Source organism: Marmota marmota, unplaced genomic scaffold (assembly GCF_001458135.2).
Source record: "Marmota marmota marmota unplaced genomic scaffold, marMar, whole genome shotgun sequence".
Classification (NCBI taxonomy): domain Eukaryota; kingdom Metazoa; phylum Chordata; class Mammalia; order Rodentia; family Sciuridae; genus Marmota; species Marmota marmota.
The window spans coordinates 44335290-44352629 of NW_026000174.1; the positions used below are offsets into that span (position 1 = coordinate 44335290).

Genomic DNA, 17340 nt, shown 5'->3' on the forward strand with positions numbered 1-17340 from the left:
GAGAGAAGGAAGAGAAGGGGCTGGGATAAAATAGAGCATTCAAGAGCACACTCCCAAAGACCTCTTTTCTTCAAGGAGGCCCCACCTCCTAATTTACCACCACCTCCCAATAGTCCATTAAATTATGACTACACCAATGGATGAATCCATTGATGGGGTCCAAGCCCTCATGATCCTATCACCTTCCAAAGGCCCCACCTCTGAACACTGCTGGTTTGGGGGACCAAGCCTTCAACACCTGAGCTTTAAGATCTAAACCATAGCAGGCCCCAAATTGCCTCTCGATTTATGGCTTCTTAAGCCCAGGAGAGAATCCACTGTGGTAATTGTAGAATCACAATATTAAGCAGCCCACTGGCTACAGGGTTTATTGACACATAGAATCCTGCACTTGAAATCAGATTGAGTAAAAGGAACCAGAGACCTGCTCAGTCAACAAAGTCAGCAAAGGCAAGTTGGTTGTGCCAGCGTTAGCTGTCCTGGAGGGTCCAGGCAGAGCCCCTGGTCTTGCCATCAGCAGAATTTTAGATGAGGTTGCACTGTTGCAATTGATTGTAATTACCTAGTCTCCATATGAAAGAACATTTATAATTCAACCATATAATTCCAGCCTATTGGGGAGGGGGATCTTTATTCTACTCTTTCTATAGCCTATTCTGGCCAGGGAACAAACACCATCAGTTTTGAGATTTGTGAAGCAAATCCAAACCCTTCATTGGTTGCCTGTAGTTTTGGATCAGTGGAGAATTCCATCTGTCAGGGCATTTGCTGCATCATAACAGTTGTTGAAATTTCTTCAGGCAACAGATGAAGAACTCTGTCTACCGAAGCCGGCAGTCTCTGAACAGCCCGAGTCCAGGAGAAACCGAGATGGACCTTCTGGTCACTCGAGAGCGACCCCGGCGTGGCATCCGGAACAGTGGATATGATGTAAGTCTCTGGTGGGCTGGGGTGAGTGCGAGCTTTGCTTTCCCCCAAAAGCAGAGAGGATAGAACAGCCCATAATGTTTCATTTACTACCTGTTTGTAGAATTTTGAAATGCATTCAAATGTTTTCAATTTTTTATTATCTCTTTTCCAAAGTAAGCCTCTTTGGAAATATGTCAGAGTAACAAATTATTGCAGAAAAGATTATGATTGCTATAAATTGCTACCCTAATTTCGTTTTCCCATCTTACATTACTGGCCTTAAATTCAATGGAGATTCTAAATGTCCTTAATTTTTTCCCCCTCTGTCTTTAGAAACTCAGTAAGATCCATGAAAAAGAGTGAGAATTCATTTGAACGTGGGTTTCTTTTAATCCATAGCAGTGATGAAAATTTGGATTTGTTCCTGATTTCATAACTCCTCATATGCCATGGAAACAATGAGATGTCCAACAGAGCGAGTAGATGATTTCATGTGACAAAGCACATGCTTATGTGCTGTGATAGATCCAAACTGCAGAAATTCTGCTAAGCCCTTCAGACTTCCCCAGATGAGAAGCTGCAATTGGATGCCTCCTGTCAAGTATACATCCTGGACCTGGAATTGCACCATGAGCTCATGTGAACAGTTCAATAATGCTTCTCCCTCTCCCACAATTTGAAAGAGGCTTGATATGCTCTGAGGTTTTATAGAACATATTTCTTATCAGGCATGGAGGCACTGGCCTATAATCCCAGCAACTCCAGAGGCCGAGGCAAGAAGGTCACAAGTTCAAGACCAGGCAAAGCAACTTAGTGAGGTCCTAAGCCACATAGCAAGACTCTGTCTCAAAAAAAAAAAAAAAAAGAGGAAGGTTAAAAAAAAAATAGAAGTGATGGGGGTGTCGCTAAGTAGTAAAGCACCCCTGGGTTCAATCCCCAATTCTTTCTCATTTCCCTAAAATGTTCCTCTGATTACAAATTGAAAAGTTTCTCTAAGAAGAGTTATAATTTAAATATGTCTAGAGAAAGTTGTTACAATTTGAGAAACTATAATTTGAAAATCACACTCAATTTCTTAAATATATCATACTGATATGAAGGCAAGACTATTTTTTTCCCCTTAGGATCGGTCACTGCTTGCCACATTACCATTCTGAAATTATCATGTTAATTGTCTGTCTCCATCATTAGGATATAAACTCTGAGAGAGTCGGGACCATGGATGCTCAGCATCTTCCATGGCACATGGTAGGCACTCATTAAAGAATGGAGAGGTAGATGGCTTTGTGTTAGCTTTTCTGTTGCAATTGATTGTAGTTCATAGTTTTGCCACGAAAGTTTAAAATGAGATTTTTTTAATGGTTTAATCAAAGAATAGGAATATTCTGCTTAATTTCCTTTTCTGGTGATCTTTTTTACACTTAAGCTTGATGTTGGGTTGGTGGGGAAACTCCTTTCTATTTTTTTTCCTTTTTCCTAAAATTGTTTGATAGCTTAGTTTTTATAAAATTCTAGAATTTTTTTAAAACTTAAAATGGACCTGTATTTTATTTATTTACATATGTTGCTGAGAATCAAACCCAGTACCTCACACGTGCTAGACAAGCACTTTACCACTGAGCTACAACCCCAGCCCCAAATTCTAGAAATTTTGAGCACATCTTTTTTTGTTAAACTATCCTAGTAGATCATTTTTTTTTTTACCAAATTCGTTCATTGATTTGATCATCAATGTGCAATTAAAAATCAGCATAAGTTTCATGTTTTCAATCAACCCCCGAGAGTGAACAATCTTCCTGGAATGCTTACTGAGTTTGAGGAACTTTTCTTTCTGCTTAAGCACCTGGGATCAAAGATTTTTGGTTTATCTCAAGATTAATATTAACAGGTTTCTTGTGAAAGTCTAGGCAGAGGCACTTTTAGCAATGACAAAATGGACCAGAGATTCTCTGAGAATCTTTATTTTCAAAAAAATGCTTAAATGAGAATCTGACATGACTTGCAGTACTTACCTGATACCTTTAGAACATTATGTTAGTAAATTGCTTAAAACAATAGGAGAGAGAGAGAACTTTTAAATTTTTAAAAGGAGACTGCTCACCCCTCACAGACATGTACAGATATTCCAAATACAGATAACTTTAGGGAGAACCTCTTCATTCTAATAGAATTTTCAAAAATCTACATTTCTTTGAGAAGTATTCATGATCTCAAAAACAGAAATATAAGCTTCCTTAAGGAGAAACAGTTATCTACAGAACAGCTTTGTGAATTTAGGCTATTGAGGAACAGTTTTAAAATTTAGACTATTGACCCTAAGAATGACATTGCTAGCTGGGCAGGGTGGCACATTCTTGATTGTCCCAGCTACTTGGGAGACTGAGGCAAGATTATGATGAGTGAAGCCAGCCTGGGCAATTTAGTGACACACTGTTTTAAAAAAAAATGAAATCACTTAATATGTATCTCCTCTTCTATTTTTTTATACTAAACATATGAAAAGTAGCTATCATTTACTGACCACATGCTATCCCAGATCCAGGGCCCATCCCCTTAACCATCATGCGATATGGCTTGTATGTACACCTCTCCTTACTACGTGCCTATCCTCATATCCTGTAATATAGGTTCAATATTTCCAAACCTCTGAAAGTGACCTCTGTAGGTCTCAGAAGGAGTCCTACATGCATAAGTCGCCCAAACAAAAAATAGACCAGCAAATAAAGTAGAAAAAGAAGCAAGTCATAGTTTTAAACAATGCCTTCATTTTCTGAGCTCAGTCGTTTTCTAAAAAATGCCAAGGTCCTCCTTCCTGGCAAAAGAATCCATTAGCCCAGCAGTGAACCTGTCATTCAGTTGGAACATGTCATTCTTCCTACTGGGTCTGGGGATCTCAAAAGCAGGCCAAAATACCCAGTCATTTCTGCCAGGTTAGGAAAGATTGACAACAGTAAAACAAAAGCTCCAGAAGGTTTATTTAATTTTGAATTTCTCAAGAGTTGACAACTCCAGAGTTGTCCTAAAGGAAAAGTCTGCATGTAAAAATAAATGAATAAATACATAAGTAAGCAGACCGATACAGCTACCTAGGCAAATCCTAGCCCCAGGATGGATGGCAGCCTGGATCGTTTGCAACGTTTCCCATAGAGCGAGAGGTGTTCACACCTGCAGAAGAGAGACTAAACCCCAAGGAGTTTGGATTCATTGTGTTTTGCAGCAATAATTCACAACCTCTTGGTCACTCTATCAACCAATGTATTCCCACTGGTAACTCTGGCCCAGGTGGTAGTAATTTTCTAAGAGTCCACACCCCTGCTAAGAGAATGCAGTATTTTTTTTACACAATACCTTTATTTTATTTATTATTATTTTTTAATGTGGTGCTGAGGCTCGAACTCAGTGCCTCACATGTGCTAGGCAAGCACTCTACCTTGGAGCTACAACCCTGGCCCCAGTCACAAACTGATTAGTCCTACAAGGCCAGACTATATCATCAAAGTGACTCAGGCACTGAAATGAAGTGGAAAAGAAAATTTCATTCTATGTGTAAAAGCAAAAAAGTATTTTCTAATGTTGTATTCTGAATGCAAATCATGTAGAAAATAACAAAGCAGTGAATAAAAGCCTCCTGATTGCAAGCCGGGGTCCCCAGCATGTCCTGAACACCTGTTGGGGAAGAGAAGGAGGCAGGATTGGACAGAGTTAAAAGCTCAAGACCATGGTACAAATACCACAGGGTCTTGGCTAACCCCACAGGGTGCTCTGAAGCCCAGGAGGCACTGCAGACTTATCCCAAGTTTGGGCAAAACAGCTGGACTTTTGTACAGTAGTATGGATCAGTCATTGGGTGGCCTTGGGTGAGGCACTCTTTTTAGCCAAGGACAGATATCTAGCAGGAGCTGACATCGGAGACCTGGTGGCTGGCAGTGTGCCCTGCTGCTGGGTGAGCCAGTCCTCCAGTTGTGAGCAGCATGACCAGAACTATTAGTTCTTCCCACTCCCTATGCTGCTTGGTCCACTTGAGGCCCCCAAACCTCTGTAGAAGCCAGAGAACAGTGGACAAAATAAGAATATCCCTTGGGAGTTGCTATCCCTTTCACTGCCTCTAGCAAAGGTTTATTGAGCTTGGTGAAGTCTTTACAGCAGGTGTGCATTTAACATATGCGAATTCACCAGTACAAAAATAAAAGACCATTAAATCCATGCTAAAAATTAGCTTTTTTCACGTATCCTGTTTGTATTATCCATTGTACATTTCCTTTTAACTCCTAAGATGTATCCACAAAAGACATTTGAAGGGATTTTCAAGGGTTTGACTCTCCACAACTTTTACCTTCTCCACCAGCATTAGCATCTAAGCGCCCCATGGAATTCCACCCTACCTACCTAAGTGAGGCTCTGCGGAAGGACAAGATGTTCGAACTCTATGCCTGACCTTGGGGGTCACAGATGAATGGAGGAGAAAGGTAGAGGCACACACAACCTGCTGTGACCATGAACTTGGATGAGAGGAGGGACTCCTCTTGCAGGTCTCTTCCTCCCTGTCTATCCCAGGGCTGCTGCCTGGTCCAGTCCCCATTACTCACCAGGCTAAAGCTGCCAAAACGCTGCTGGGGGAATCCTGGAACACACCTTGCTGCAAATCCTCCAGTGACTCCTAGCAGCTTTGAGCCCGAGACATCTAAGCTCCTGACCTGGGACTCATCTGCTGTGGAGCCCAGGCATGCCCTGCAAGCTGATGGTCCTCACTCCTTAACCCTCCCCGTGGCTCCAGGCTGAACGCCCTTCCCCACACTTGGCGTTGGGTTTCCTGTCATGTTGGTGCACAAGTTCATCGCTCACAACCCCCTTCTCACCTGCTTCATCAGCATCAAGTATTCTCAGCACTCTCACTACTGACACTCGGGCTGTGTATGGAGGACCACCCTATGCACCCCTGGCCTCTAGCCCATAGCTTCCAGTAGCCCCTCCCAGTTGTGACACCCCAAATATCTCAAGACATTACCACATGTCCCCTGGGAGGCAAACACATGCACTTGGTGATGCTTTCAGAACTTGGCTTAAATATCATCTTCTCCAGAATCTTTCCCTAGCCCCCACACCCATGGCCCTTAGATGCCCATCCTTAGTGTTCCAGTGTAACATGTAGTTCTCACCCCAATCAGTCCCTAACCCCAGCTTCCGTTTATTGGTTTATTTGTTTTATTTCCCCATTTGACTCCTTAAGGGCAGGAATCATGTTTTATTCATCTTGGAAACCTCAGCACTCAGAATAGGAACTGGCATAGAGAGGATGCCTAGTCTCTATTTGTTGAGCAAATGAGCAAACAAGTGTGTCAACGAGAAGAGGTGACTCCTAAGCTGAGGAGTTATAAATGTGGCCCTATTTATAACTCTGAACCACAGAAACGGTTCATTTGATTGACTATCAAAACTGTAGATCAATGTAAATTACTGTTTGGAGTTCAGTTTAAGTGGTAGTTATCAGTTAGGATGTTTTCACTAAAAGTAACAACAACAGCAACCAAAAAAAAAAAAAAAAACCCAACCTGACTCAAACTGTCTTAAAACATAAAGGGAATGTGTTGGTTACATTAAACGTAGGCATGGTTCGCCTGAAGATCCAGGCCATTCCCCTGCATTATACAGCACTGTACTCCCTTATGCCTGGGCTTCAACTTCAAGTTGGCTCACTCCGGCAAGAAATGGCTGTAGTAGTCCCAGCTCTCACATCTCCATCCTGCATTGGCCAAAACAAGAGAGAGTTCTCTTTTCCGGATCATGAAACAATGGTATACGGGTTTTATTCTAAGCCCCCATAAGTCAAATGCCCAACCCTGTATCAGTCACTATAGCAGCAGGGGCTACACTGATTGATTTACCTGAGTCAGGCCTCACCAATGGACCTGAGGCAGTCTTATGCCCACCCAGAACTCCTGGCTGAGACACAGGGAAAGGTGACGATAGATGCTGAGGCCACCACTTGAGGAACACTTGTGGTTGACTTTCTAAGGAGCAAACCCAGCATACCCCTCCATGTTACGTTGACCTCTGGTGTCAGCCTCTCATCTTTTGGTGACCTCTAAGGTCACACTTTCCCAAACACAGCATAAACCATAAGGCTTCTTAGTCAAAACAGATGAGATCTTGTGACCTGCTCAGGACTTAAATCCCCCACTGCTCAGTGGAGGGCAGCAGGTTCCAGGGGTAGAAAGACAGGAGCTGGAGCCGTCCTGAGACTCCTGCTGCAGGCTGGGGCTGGTTTACTTTGGGAGCAGTAAGTAATCCTGAGAACAGCGAGTGCCTTCTTTTATCCCTGACAGTCCTATCTGCATGTTCTCAGTGTAATTATGGATCATTCTTTGGAAGAAACAGAGTTTGTCCCTCTTTGCTTTGAAGTCTTCAAGAAACCCTATCATGCCTTTTTGGCTCACCTGAAACATAGAACAGCTGCTGTCTTCATAGCCCCATACCTTCCAGTGACGGAGGGTCATCATTGGAAGACAGGCGGAATGCAACTGGATGTTTTCCTAAGATTAAAAAATAAAATAAAATTTCATTTACACACTTTTGCAAAAGAGAAATCATCAGACCGTTATTTGAACCCCCATCTGTTCTGAAGGGAACCCATCTCCCTTTATTGGTAGAGAAGCTTTTGAGACGTGGGCTCAGTAGGAAGCTGCTACAAAAGTCTCTCTGCTCCTGTAATCATGATCGTCCTCTTCGGCCCACCAGGCAAAGAGAGAACTTCCTGAAATTTGGTTTCCAGAAGCAACTTTCTATATATGCATCTGGCTCCTCAGTGGGCAGCAGCATGTGTGATAGACCCTTTACAGCCAGAATAGACATTAAGCAGAGAAGCAGCACGGTTTTGTGTGGCTCAGAGGACCCTAATTGGTGGGAAGAGAAATGGACATGGAGCCAGATTAATTTCATCATGGCCAGATGGCCCAGAAATGTATCTTGCTGAAACCCCCACCTGGTCGTAGGGTCCTTGCCAGGAAGTTGCAGATTTTGTTCAAAATCTGTTCTCCTTGCAGGATGGAGCTATGATTAGTACTAAGTTGAAAATCGGGGATTTGGGGCAACTTTTGGAGAAGGCCTTCATATTTTTGTACTCTGGAAATAAAGTGCCCAGCTGAGGCCAAGTGATGTTGTGTGTCCTGGGAAGTACGACGTTGTAAGACATCTGCCCACTTTGGGGCTTGTAATTTAAGAACTTCTAGAATAAGTGGTCTTAAGGGCCCTTCAACTCTCCTCTCCAACTCCATTCTAGATAAGACTGTCTGGTTCATTACAGACACGTGGACATGTCATTTACTGTTGAAGATCTTGCAGCAGAAATTCCTCAGGCTTTTAGGACTGATTTCCACTCATTCACAGAAAGGAAAGCAGGCACAGCTTGGAGAATTACAGGGCTGGTCCAGGAAGCCTCTCTAGGGAGGTGACTTCTGAGCAGAAACCTAAAATGAGGGAGCCAGGCATGCTGGTCCCAAGGGAAGAGCATTCAGAGCAATAGGAACAGCTAGTGGAAGGGCCCAGAGCAAGATTCGCTCTGGAGGAGCTCAGAGAGCATCAAGAAGACCCGTCATAGCACGGTTTCCCTTCTTGGTAAGGGGTCTCGGCCTCAACTTCTTCCTTTCCTCCACCTGCCACATCTAATCTCTCAGCAAATTTTGTCAGTTCTCTTCCAAAAGATACCTTGAATTCACCCACAACTTCTCTGTCCACAACCACCCTAAAGCCATCTCTTTTTGTATGGATTACTGCAAGAGCCTCCTAAATGATTTCCCATAAATTCCAATCATAATTCTCTCCTGCTTAAAATTCTTCACTCCTTTCCTCTTATCTGTTGAAAACAGTACAGTCCTCAGGCCCTTAAGACCTTGGACAATCTGTCCCATCTCCTGACACCTGAGACTTCAGCACAATGTACATGTATTTGTTTGCTAGGGCACCGTCTAGGTGGCTTAAACAACAGAAATTTATTTTCTCACAATCTTGGAGGCCACAAGGCCCAGATGAAGGTGTTAGCCAGGTTGGTTCTCCTGGGGGCCACGAGGGAAGGATCTGTTCCAGCCTCTCTCCTGGGTTTAAGATGGCCATCTTCCCCTGGGGCCCCACCACATCTTCTCTCTGTACATGTCTGTGCCCAAATGTCCTCTTCTTAGAAGGACATCAGTCACACTGGCTTAAGGTCTACTCTAATGACCTCATTGCAACCTCATTACCTCTGTAAAGACCTTATCTCCAAATATAGTCACATTCAGAGACACTGGAGATGAGGACATAACTATATGCAATTCATTCCATAGCAGGTCTTTCTCTTTCTCAAATACTATAAGCTCTTTTCTACCTCAGAACTGTTTCTTAAGCTTTCCTGTGACAGTTACATGGCCATCCTCCTTCCTTCAGGTCTCAAAAACTAACACCTCTTCAACAGGCCTTCCTTGACCATCCCCATCAAACCAGCTGTGTTATTTCAGCCCATCCTCAATGGCACTTGACCACTCAACCCATCCCAGACCTATTTTGTAGTTTATGTAGGGACAGGGTCTCACTGAGTTACTTAACGCCTTGTTGTTGCCGAGGCTGGCTTTGAACTTTCGATCTTCCTGCCTCAGCCTCCCCAGACACTGGAATTATAGGCATTTGCTGCCGCAAATGGCTACCATCTTGATTTTTTTTTTATTATGGCAAGACTAATATATGGGAAAATGTTCAAATAAATATTTTTAGCAATACCGAGAATCGAATCCAGGACCTACACTAGGCAAGCACTCTATCACTGAGCCACATCCCTAGCTCTGTTCAAATCTATAGTGTATAATATGATGAGCTTCAACAAATGTAACCCAGTGACCACCAATCCAGTCGAAATATAGAGCATTTTTATCATGGGTCCCCTACTCCCCAAATTTCCTCACTCTTCCTTTAAATCCATCTTTATCATCTCATGAGAATACCTACCGTCACAGTTTGGTCTATTCTTCCACTTCGGATAAGTGGAATTATCCAGTATATACCGTTTTGTGCCTGGCATTTTTACTCAAGATTCATCGATACTGTTACGTATATCAATCAATGTATTATTTCTTTTTTTTTTATTAACTGAATACTGTTCCACTGTTCACATCTGATGCTCTTTGCTTATTCATCATCGTTTTGTTCGACATTTGGCTTGTTTCCAATTTGGAGCTATTATAAAAATAAAAAAAACTATACACATTTCCTACATTTTGTGAACATATGTTTTTATTTGTCTTGGATAAATATGTAGGAGTAGAATTTCTGGGTTGTAGAATAGGTATATTTTTAATGCTGTCATTAGTTTCTTTAATTTCAGCCACTCCACTGAGTGTGGAATGATGCAGTTTCCCTAGTTACTAATGATGTGGAGTACCTATCCATGTGTTTGTATCTTCTTTTATTGAGGTGTCTTTTTAAGCCTTTAACTTAGGATGTCTTCTTGTTCTTCATTTGTAGAAATTATTATGCATGTTCTGGATAATGAACCTTAATATTTTCTCTTATCAGTAGTTCTTATTTTTCATCGGTTGTCTGATCAAAAACTAGTTTTTAGTTTTGATAAATATTGAGGGCTACAAGATATGTCCTGGGACTAGACGATAAGTCTGTTTTCCAGAAAACAGACACTAGCGGGTTCTCAGCAGGGCTGTGGGGTCCTTCAGCCTTGTTCCTGTGGTGTTTCAAAGAGAAGCTGAAGTTACATGGATCTGTAGCCATGCTGGGCCATCCTGCACCTGTGGACTAGTTTGTTCTTTTGAAAACAACATGGAAAGAATAGCAGGTGCTTGTTCTATCCAGTGGGCACCATGAAGCACAACACAGATATGAGGTCCAGAGTGCATGTGTGGAGAGGGAATGGTCTTAATTTCTGCTGAATACCGTGGTCCTTACTGCTGAGCTACAATGTACCTTAACTACCCCAATCCTTAAATACATGCACATCCTCTGAACATCCTAGAAACTTAGCCTAAGGAGGAATTCATGATCATATGCAAAGTTTGAATCAAGAGGAAACCTCCTTCAGATTTGTTTTCATAGTAAGATATTGGAAACCACCCAAATTGTGGACTGTTAATTATAAGTCTGAAAACTCCATCTATTGGAATACTATGAAGTCACTTATAGTTCTTCCCTACAAATACATGTATTTATTGGTGACACATTGGTTTACAATATTGTTGGATTAAAACGTTTTCAAAATGTTACTTATAAAATAACCTGCTTTTTAAAAATGTCCATATGTACGTACATACATACATACAAATGTGTGTATGACCCAGCCAGGTGTGGTGGTGGTGATACATACCTGTAATCCCAGCAACTCAGGAACCCAAGGCAGGAGGATCACAAGTTCAAGGCCAGTCTCAGCAACTTAGCAAGGCCCTAAGCAACTCAGCAAGAGCCTGTCTCAAAACAAAAAAACAAAAAAAGGGCTGGGGATGTGGCTCAGGAGTTGAGCACTCTTGGATTCAATCCCTGGTACCAAAGTAAATAAATAAGTAAATAATAAAGGAAGAGAAAGGGAAATGATGACCCAAAGAACTATGACTATGCTAACAAAAGCAATTTTAAAACATCTCTATTGCTCTACTCATGGTTTTCATATATGTGAATGCAAATACATCATGCTTGGTAATACATTTAATTCCCTTATTTTCTCTCCCATGCACGTGCCACCTAACTGCTTCTGAACCTCTCTGGAAATTCCCCCCCAAAGTCCTGCAACCCACACCACTTCTGTCTGAAGTATCACACCCCTACTCCCTATTCTCCATCACAAAGCCCAGAGAATCTATGTGGCAAAGGGTGGCCCTCCCTTGGAAGAAGAGAGGTTGACAGGGGCCAAGCCATTGCTCTCTGTTGTGGCCTGGGTGGGAGCTACAAGTTGGGGCAGGGGGCAGGGAGTGGCACTGTACAGCACTCCAAGCCTTCATCCTATGTCATAGGCATCAGAAGCATCTCAAGGGACATGCAGGAAGGTCAAAATATTAACAGCAGTTATTTCTGGAGGTTGGATTAGAGTGGATTTTAATTTTCTTCATTTTGCTTATCTATGTTTTCTAATTTTTTTTTCATATACAGACATTCCCTTGATTAATTTTTAAAATTTTTTATTGAAGCATATCTTGATTAATTTATAAACGAGCTTTAAAAAATAATCCCTTGGCACTTTTCAAGAACATGAGGTTGGAGAAGCAAGTATGGTACCTTCCAAGGTAAAGAGATTTAAAAATGTATTCTCTCTCCCATGTATGGCCCCAGACATTGCACCCAAGCCAACCATCAGCCAACATTGGGGGGTTTTGCTCTTGTCTCCCCAAGAAAAAGGCATATTCAGAAATGTGCAAGTGGGAAAAAAGGGCTCAGAGCAAGTTATGTCTATAGGCATGGTTTTCCTTATCTGAAAATGGGCTCATCGCTGTACGACCCCGAGTGAGGGGACACCCATGGAAACCCCTCCCCCACCCACATGTGGGCTGGCACATCAAAGGTCCTCAAATAGATGTGAGCACCTGCTACATGAATTCCTTTCACTGTACAGCCAATGACTGGCTTTAGCTCTGGCCGGGCCCTGGACATCGGGTCTATAAGTACAATAATTAACAACACACTGGCCCAACCATAAAGGAGCCCCCAGTCTATGCAAAGAGGCAAATAACAACAATTATAGGCAACATTTAATAAATGCTATGTGCCAGATCTGAATCTGTATTTGGCACATAGCATTTATTCATATTTACATATTCATGATTTTCATCCTTACAGTCATGTCTGAGGTAGACTATCTCAATAATTATTATCTTCTATCCCCCTGGTCACAGAAGTCTGTCTCTCCTTCATCCAGAGCCCACAATGTGGTACAGTAATGGATCTGCTTTGATTTGTACAGTGGGTAAGAGCTTGGGTGCTAGAATCAAACTTTTTGCTGGCTCTGTCAACAAGGGGCAACATATTTGATCTTTCAATGCCTCAGTTTCCTCATCTGAAAGGTCGGAATGATCGTGCTTGTTAATATTACCTCATAGGTTATTATAAGGATGGAAAGAACCAAACTCTTAGAATAGCATCTAGTTATATAAGCTATTAAGAAAGGTCAACTGGTATTATTATTGTTGTATTTATCTCCTCCTTTAGGGAGCTCCCTGAGAGCTGTTTACTACCCCAACTCAGGACTTAACATAGAGCTGAAACCACCACTTGTCTATTAAGTAAAAGAGAAAACATATACCCCTCGTGTGTTGCAGGCAGGGAGGGTGAAGGGGGTTTCCCTTCACAAGTAGACATCAGGTTTTTGGTGTTTTTTTTTTTTTTAAAGAATGTCAATTGGAGTAGTGTAGCACCTTCCAGAGCAGACAGAGTCCACAAGGTGGCAAATATCAGATCATAGTTCAGCCTTCCCATGACACAGATGAGGAGTCTGAGGCTTAGGTCTGTTCAGGAAGTTGCTTAGGATCATGCAGCTCATTAGCATTCAAGAAATGTGCTAGAGAAGGTGAACTTTCTATCTTAACCTCAAACTCAAGCCCTGGGAAATTGGACAGAATTTTTAATTTCAGGTCAAGTTCACAGCTTTGTTGAATCCCAAGTTCTTCCTGCTAGGCTCCCAAGAAACTGGTGCATGGGCTCAGGGAATATCTAGTTTGGCACAAGACAGATATTAAATGAATCTAAGTGTGATGAGAGGAAGCCAGGGTATAGTGAGAGCTAGTCTTGTTTCCGTCTGTAGATATTGAGAGGCTGAAATATCAACTGAGAACTGAAGGAGAATAGGAGTTCTTTAGAATGTGGCTTGAGAAAACCAAATGAGATCATACTTGGGTTGTGACTCTGGACCTTCCAGTTAACGCCCCCATCTGAATGCAGAATGAAAACCCTGTGGGGAGAAGAGAGGTTAATTTCTGTGGAGTGGGGTGGATGGCAGTGGAAACCTGGAGAATAGTCTCCTCAGGGGCCTCTTCCCACCCACCTTACTCATATAACCCCACCCTCTCTTCAGGCTCTGAAATTCAGTTCAGAATATTCTGTGCATTATGAAGAAACTTTCTTTACAAGTTACAGAATTCTTTATCCTAGAAGGTACCACCAGGCAAAAAAAGGTGGGAATGATCATGCTTGTTAATATTATCTCATAGGTTATTATAAGGATGGAAAGAATCAAACTCTTAGAATAGTGTCTAGTTATATGAGCTATTAAAAGGCCAACTGATATTATTATTGTATCTATCTCCTCCTTTAAGGAGGAGATAAAGGTTTGCTGGACTTCAGAGACCACACTTCTCAGACAGCGATCACAAGCCTTTCCCTGCAGATCCCCTAACAGCAGAAGTAACAGCAGAAGAGCCCAATGTGTCCCCTAGCCCATGGCCTGGGGACATGCACCCATCGTGACATGTTTTTGAATTCTTGTTATTACAAGGGTAATTTTATATTTGACTCCCTAATCCAATATAAAAGCAGTACTTTAGATTTCTTACAGTAGATGTTTGTTAATAAATCTAGAAAGTTGATAGAGAACCTTACTTGATCTTGAGCTATAGCCAAGTCCTAACTCTGGGTGATAAGATTACAGGAAATGTCGAATTTCTTTTATGTGTTTTCTGTATTTTCAGTATCTTCCCTAATGAGCACGTATTAATTGAATGCTACACTTTTAAAAATGAAATATTTCACAGTTTGACCTTAATGTGTAATATTTAAGGGCGGAAGAACAGTAATGATTTTCCTAATGGCATTTTCTTGATGTGCTCATTTTATACATCCAATTCTTTTACACATAGTAATTACAAAAGAATATCTGCATTTGAATGAGTAAAAGTAATAATGATGATGATAATGACAGTGACTACCATTATTCTGTCTTTACCCTGTGCTACTGTTATAAATCTTTACATGCACATTTATTTTACCTTTATAAAACCCTTAGAGGCAGTATTATCCTCATTTTATCAAATAAACTGAAACACCAGGATGGGATGTGGCTCTGTGGTAGTGCTTTTTTTTAGGGAGGGGGAGTCGGGGGGGTCCCAGGGATTGAACTCAGGGGCACTCAACCCCTGAGCCACATCCCCAGTCCTATTTTTTGTATTTTATTTAGAGACAGGTCTCACTGAGACCCTACTTAGGGTCATGCAGCTCATTAGCATTCAAGAAATGTGTTAGAGAAGGTGAACTTTCTATCTTAACCTCAAACTCAAGCCCTGGGAAATTGGACAGAATTTTTAATTTCAGGTCAAGTTTAGCACCTCACTTTTTGCTGAGGCTGGCTTTGAACTAGTGATCCTCTTGTTTCAGCCTCCTGAGCCACTGGATTACAGGTGTGCGCCACCACGTCCAGTTGTGGTAGTTCATTTGTCTGGCATGTGTGAGGCCCTGGGTTCAATCCTCTGTACTAAAAAAAAAAAAGACAAAAACAAAGCTGAAACACCAAAAACCTAAAGCAACTTTCCTGGCTGGATCATTTTTAATGCCCAGTCTTCTAGCTTCTCAGTGCTCCTCGTAGATCTGACTTCTGCTATGGCGTGCACTGCAAAGCAGAGGATGGTGTTGCCTGACCACGCCCTTCTCTCTGGCTTTTTGCATTCTTGCATTCTGAGGTTTGTGCAGGGTCACTCTGGTGGAATGGATGCCCACAGGCATCCCAGCTAACAGAGGCAGGGAAATCACAGAACAAAGAGCAGACACTTACTAGACCAGCATCCATCAGTAGGCCAGCAGAAGTTGCCAGTCCACGGAGCATGCTCTGGGAACAGATGAAGTCCCAGCTCTCTGCCCACCTAGGCTCTGCAGCTGTTCCCTGAATGAAAGGACCCATGGGGAAAGGCAGGAGAACGTTCTAGATCACTGGATCTCAAACTTGAGCAGACATCAGAATCCCCTGGAGTGCTTATTAAAACCCAGATTTCGGAGCCCCACCTCAAGAGTTTCTAATTTATCACACACCCCACCTTGAGACCAGCAATCTCAAAGTAGCTTTTTGTTATTCTCCTATAACTAGCATCGGGCATCCAGAAATTCCCTAACCAATTGGCTAGACGCAGGACCATTTAAAGAGTTTGTCTAAAGTGCCATCCCTTGGGGTGCAGATGACAGGATGCTCCAGATTCTTATACCCAAAGGTATAAAAGATTTTAAACAATATGACTAATTTCATCAATGAAAGCCATTTCTAATGGTTATGCTAATTAGCCAAGTCTGCGGCACTTGGGTCTCTGGTTGGAAGGCCCCCATGCACCTTGACAGCTGGAGGGTGGCCCTTCTCACATAATGCGTGCTGACAGCCCCTCTCATGTGAATTCCTGGGTAAGGCACCTAGGATATGAATTAAATTAGCTCTGATTCTAATATTGCCAATCCGAGTGAATATTTTAGAATAAATCTTAAAGGCCACCTTCATGGGAGAGAGCTTCACCGAGGAATTAATGAGCTTTGTTTGGTCCCACAGACTGAACCTGAAATCATAGAGGAAACCAACGTTGACAGAGTTCACGAGCCGCGGGGCTATGCCAGGTCGAGGCAGGTGAAAGGCCACTCGGAGACCTCCACACTGAGCTCCCAGCCCTCCATCGACGAGGTCAGGCAACAGATGCACATGCTCCTGGAGGAGGCCTTCAGCCTGGCGTCCGCGGGCCACGCAGGCCAGAGCCGACACCAGGAGGCCTATGGCTCTGCCCAGCACCTGCCCTACTCGGAGGTGGTGACCAGTGCACCAGGGACCATGACGCGGCCCAGGGCCGGGGTGCAGTGGGTGCCCACCTACCGCCCAGAAATGTACCAGTACAGTCTGCCCCGGCCGGTAAGTCAGACGTCCCCCTGCCTGCCATCATCTGTGGGTTCCAAGGACTTCTAGTGATAAACCACCTTGGGATTTAGAAACAAAGATTTTTCTCCATCCCCATCGTATTCTTCACCCATGGTCCAAAGCCAAGCCTTTTATTCCTGTTGAGAATCCCTTATGTCCAACCATAACACATTTAAGAATGGATCTTCTTTTCTACTGTCCCTCCTGGGAAGGCCAGGAGGGACAGTATGAGTGAAGACCTCATTCTTCACTCGCTGGTGTCTTCCTACACTTTCAACTGTGAAACCCAATTTAAATGTCAAAAGGCATCACAGAGCCGCATGTGAAGGGGTTGTGCAGGCTGGTGGCCCAGAGTCTGGGCTTCAGCCAGGTGGCTTGACTTTGAATCCCAGCTTTACCACCTGCTGGCCTCCGGACTTGGGCAAGTTACTTACCTTCTCTAGCAGTGGGAAAAAAAACGAATATGAAACTTAACCTACTTCCTAGAGTTCTCATGAAAGTTAAATGAGTTGATATTTGTGAGGTACCAGAAGAACACCCACTTCACAGTAACCCTGCAGAAGTATTATTCATAATTATTTCATTTAGTAGTAATTGCTCCC

At 42.7% G+C, this 17340-nt stretch overlaps 1 protein-coding gene across 1 annotated transcript in view; it reads left to right on the forward strand.

Moving 5' to 3' along the window:
• The window catches only part of Kiaa1549l (KIAA1549 like), a 266932-nt gene that overhangs the window by 222199 nt on the left and 27393 nt on the right, over positions 1 to 17340 (forward strand). Inside the window, exons 19-20 of the mRNA XM_048788211.1 lie at positions 801 to 930; positions 16382 to 16732. Of these exons, the coding sequence (XP_048644168.1) occupies positions 801 to 930; positions 16382 to 16732 (481 nt within the window). The remainder of the gene's footprint in view (positions 1 to 800; positions 931 to 16381; positions 16733 to 17340) is intronic.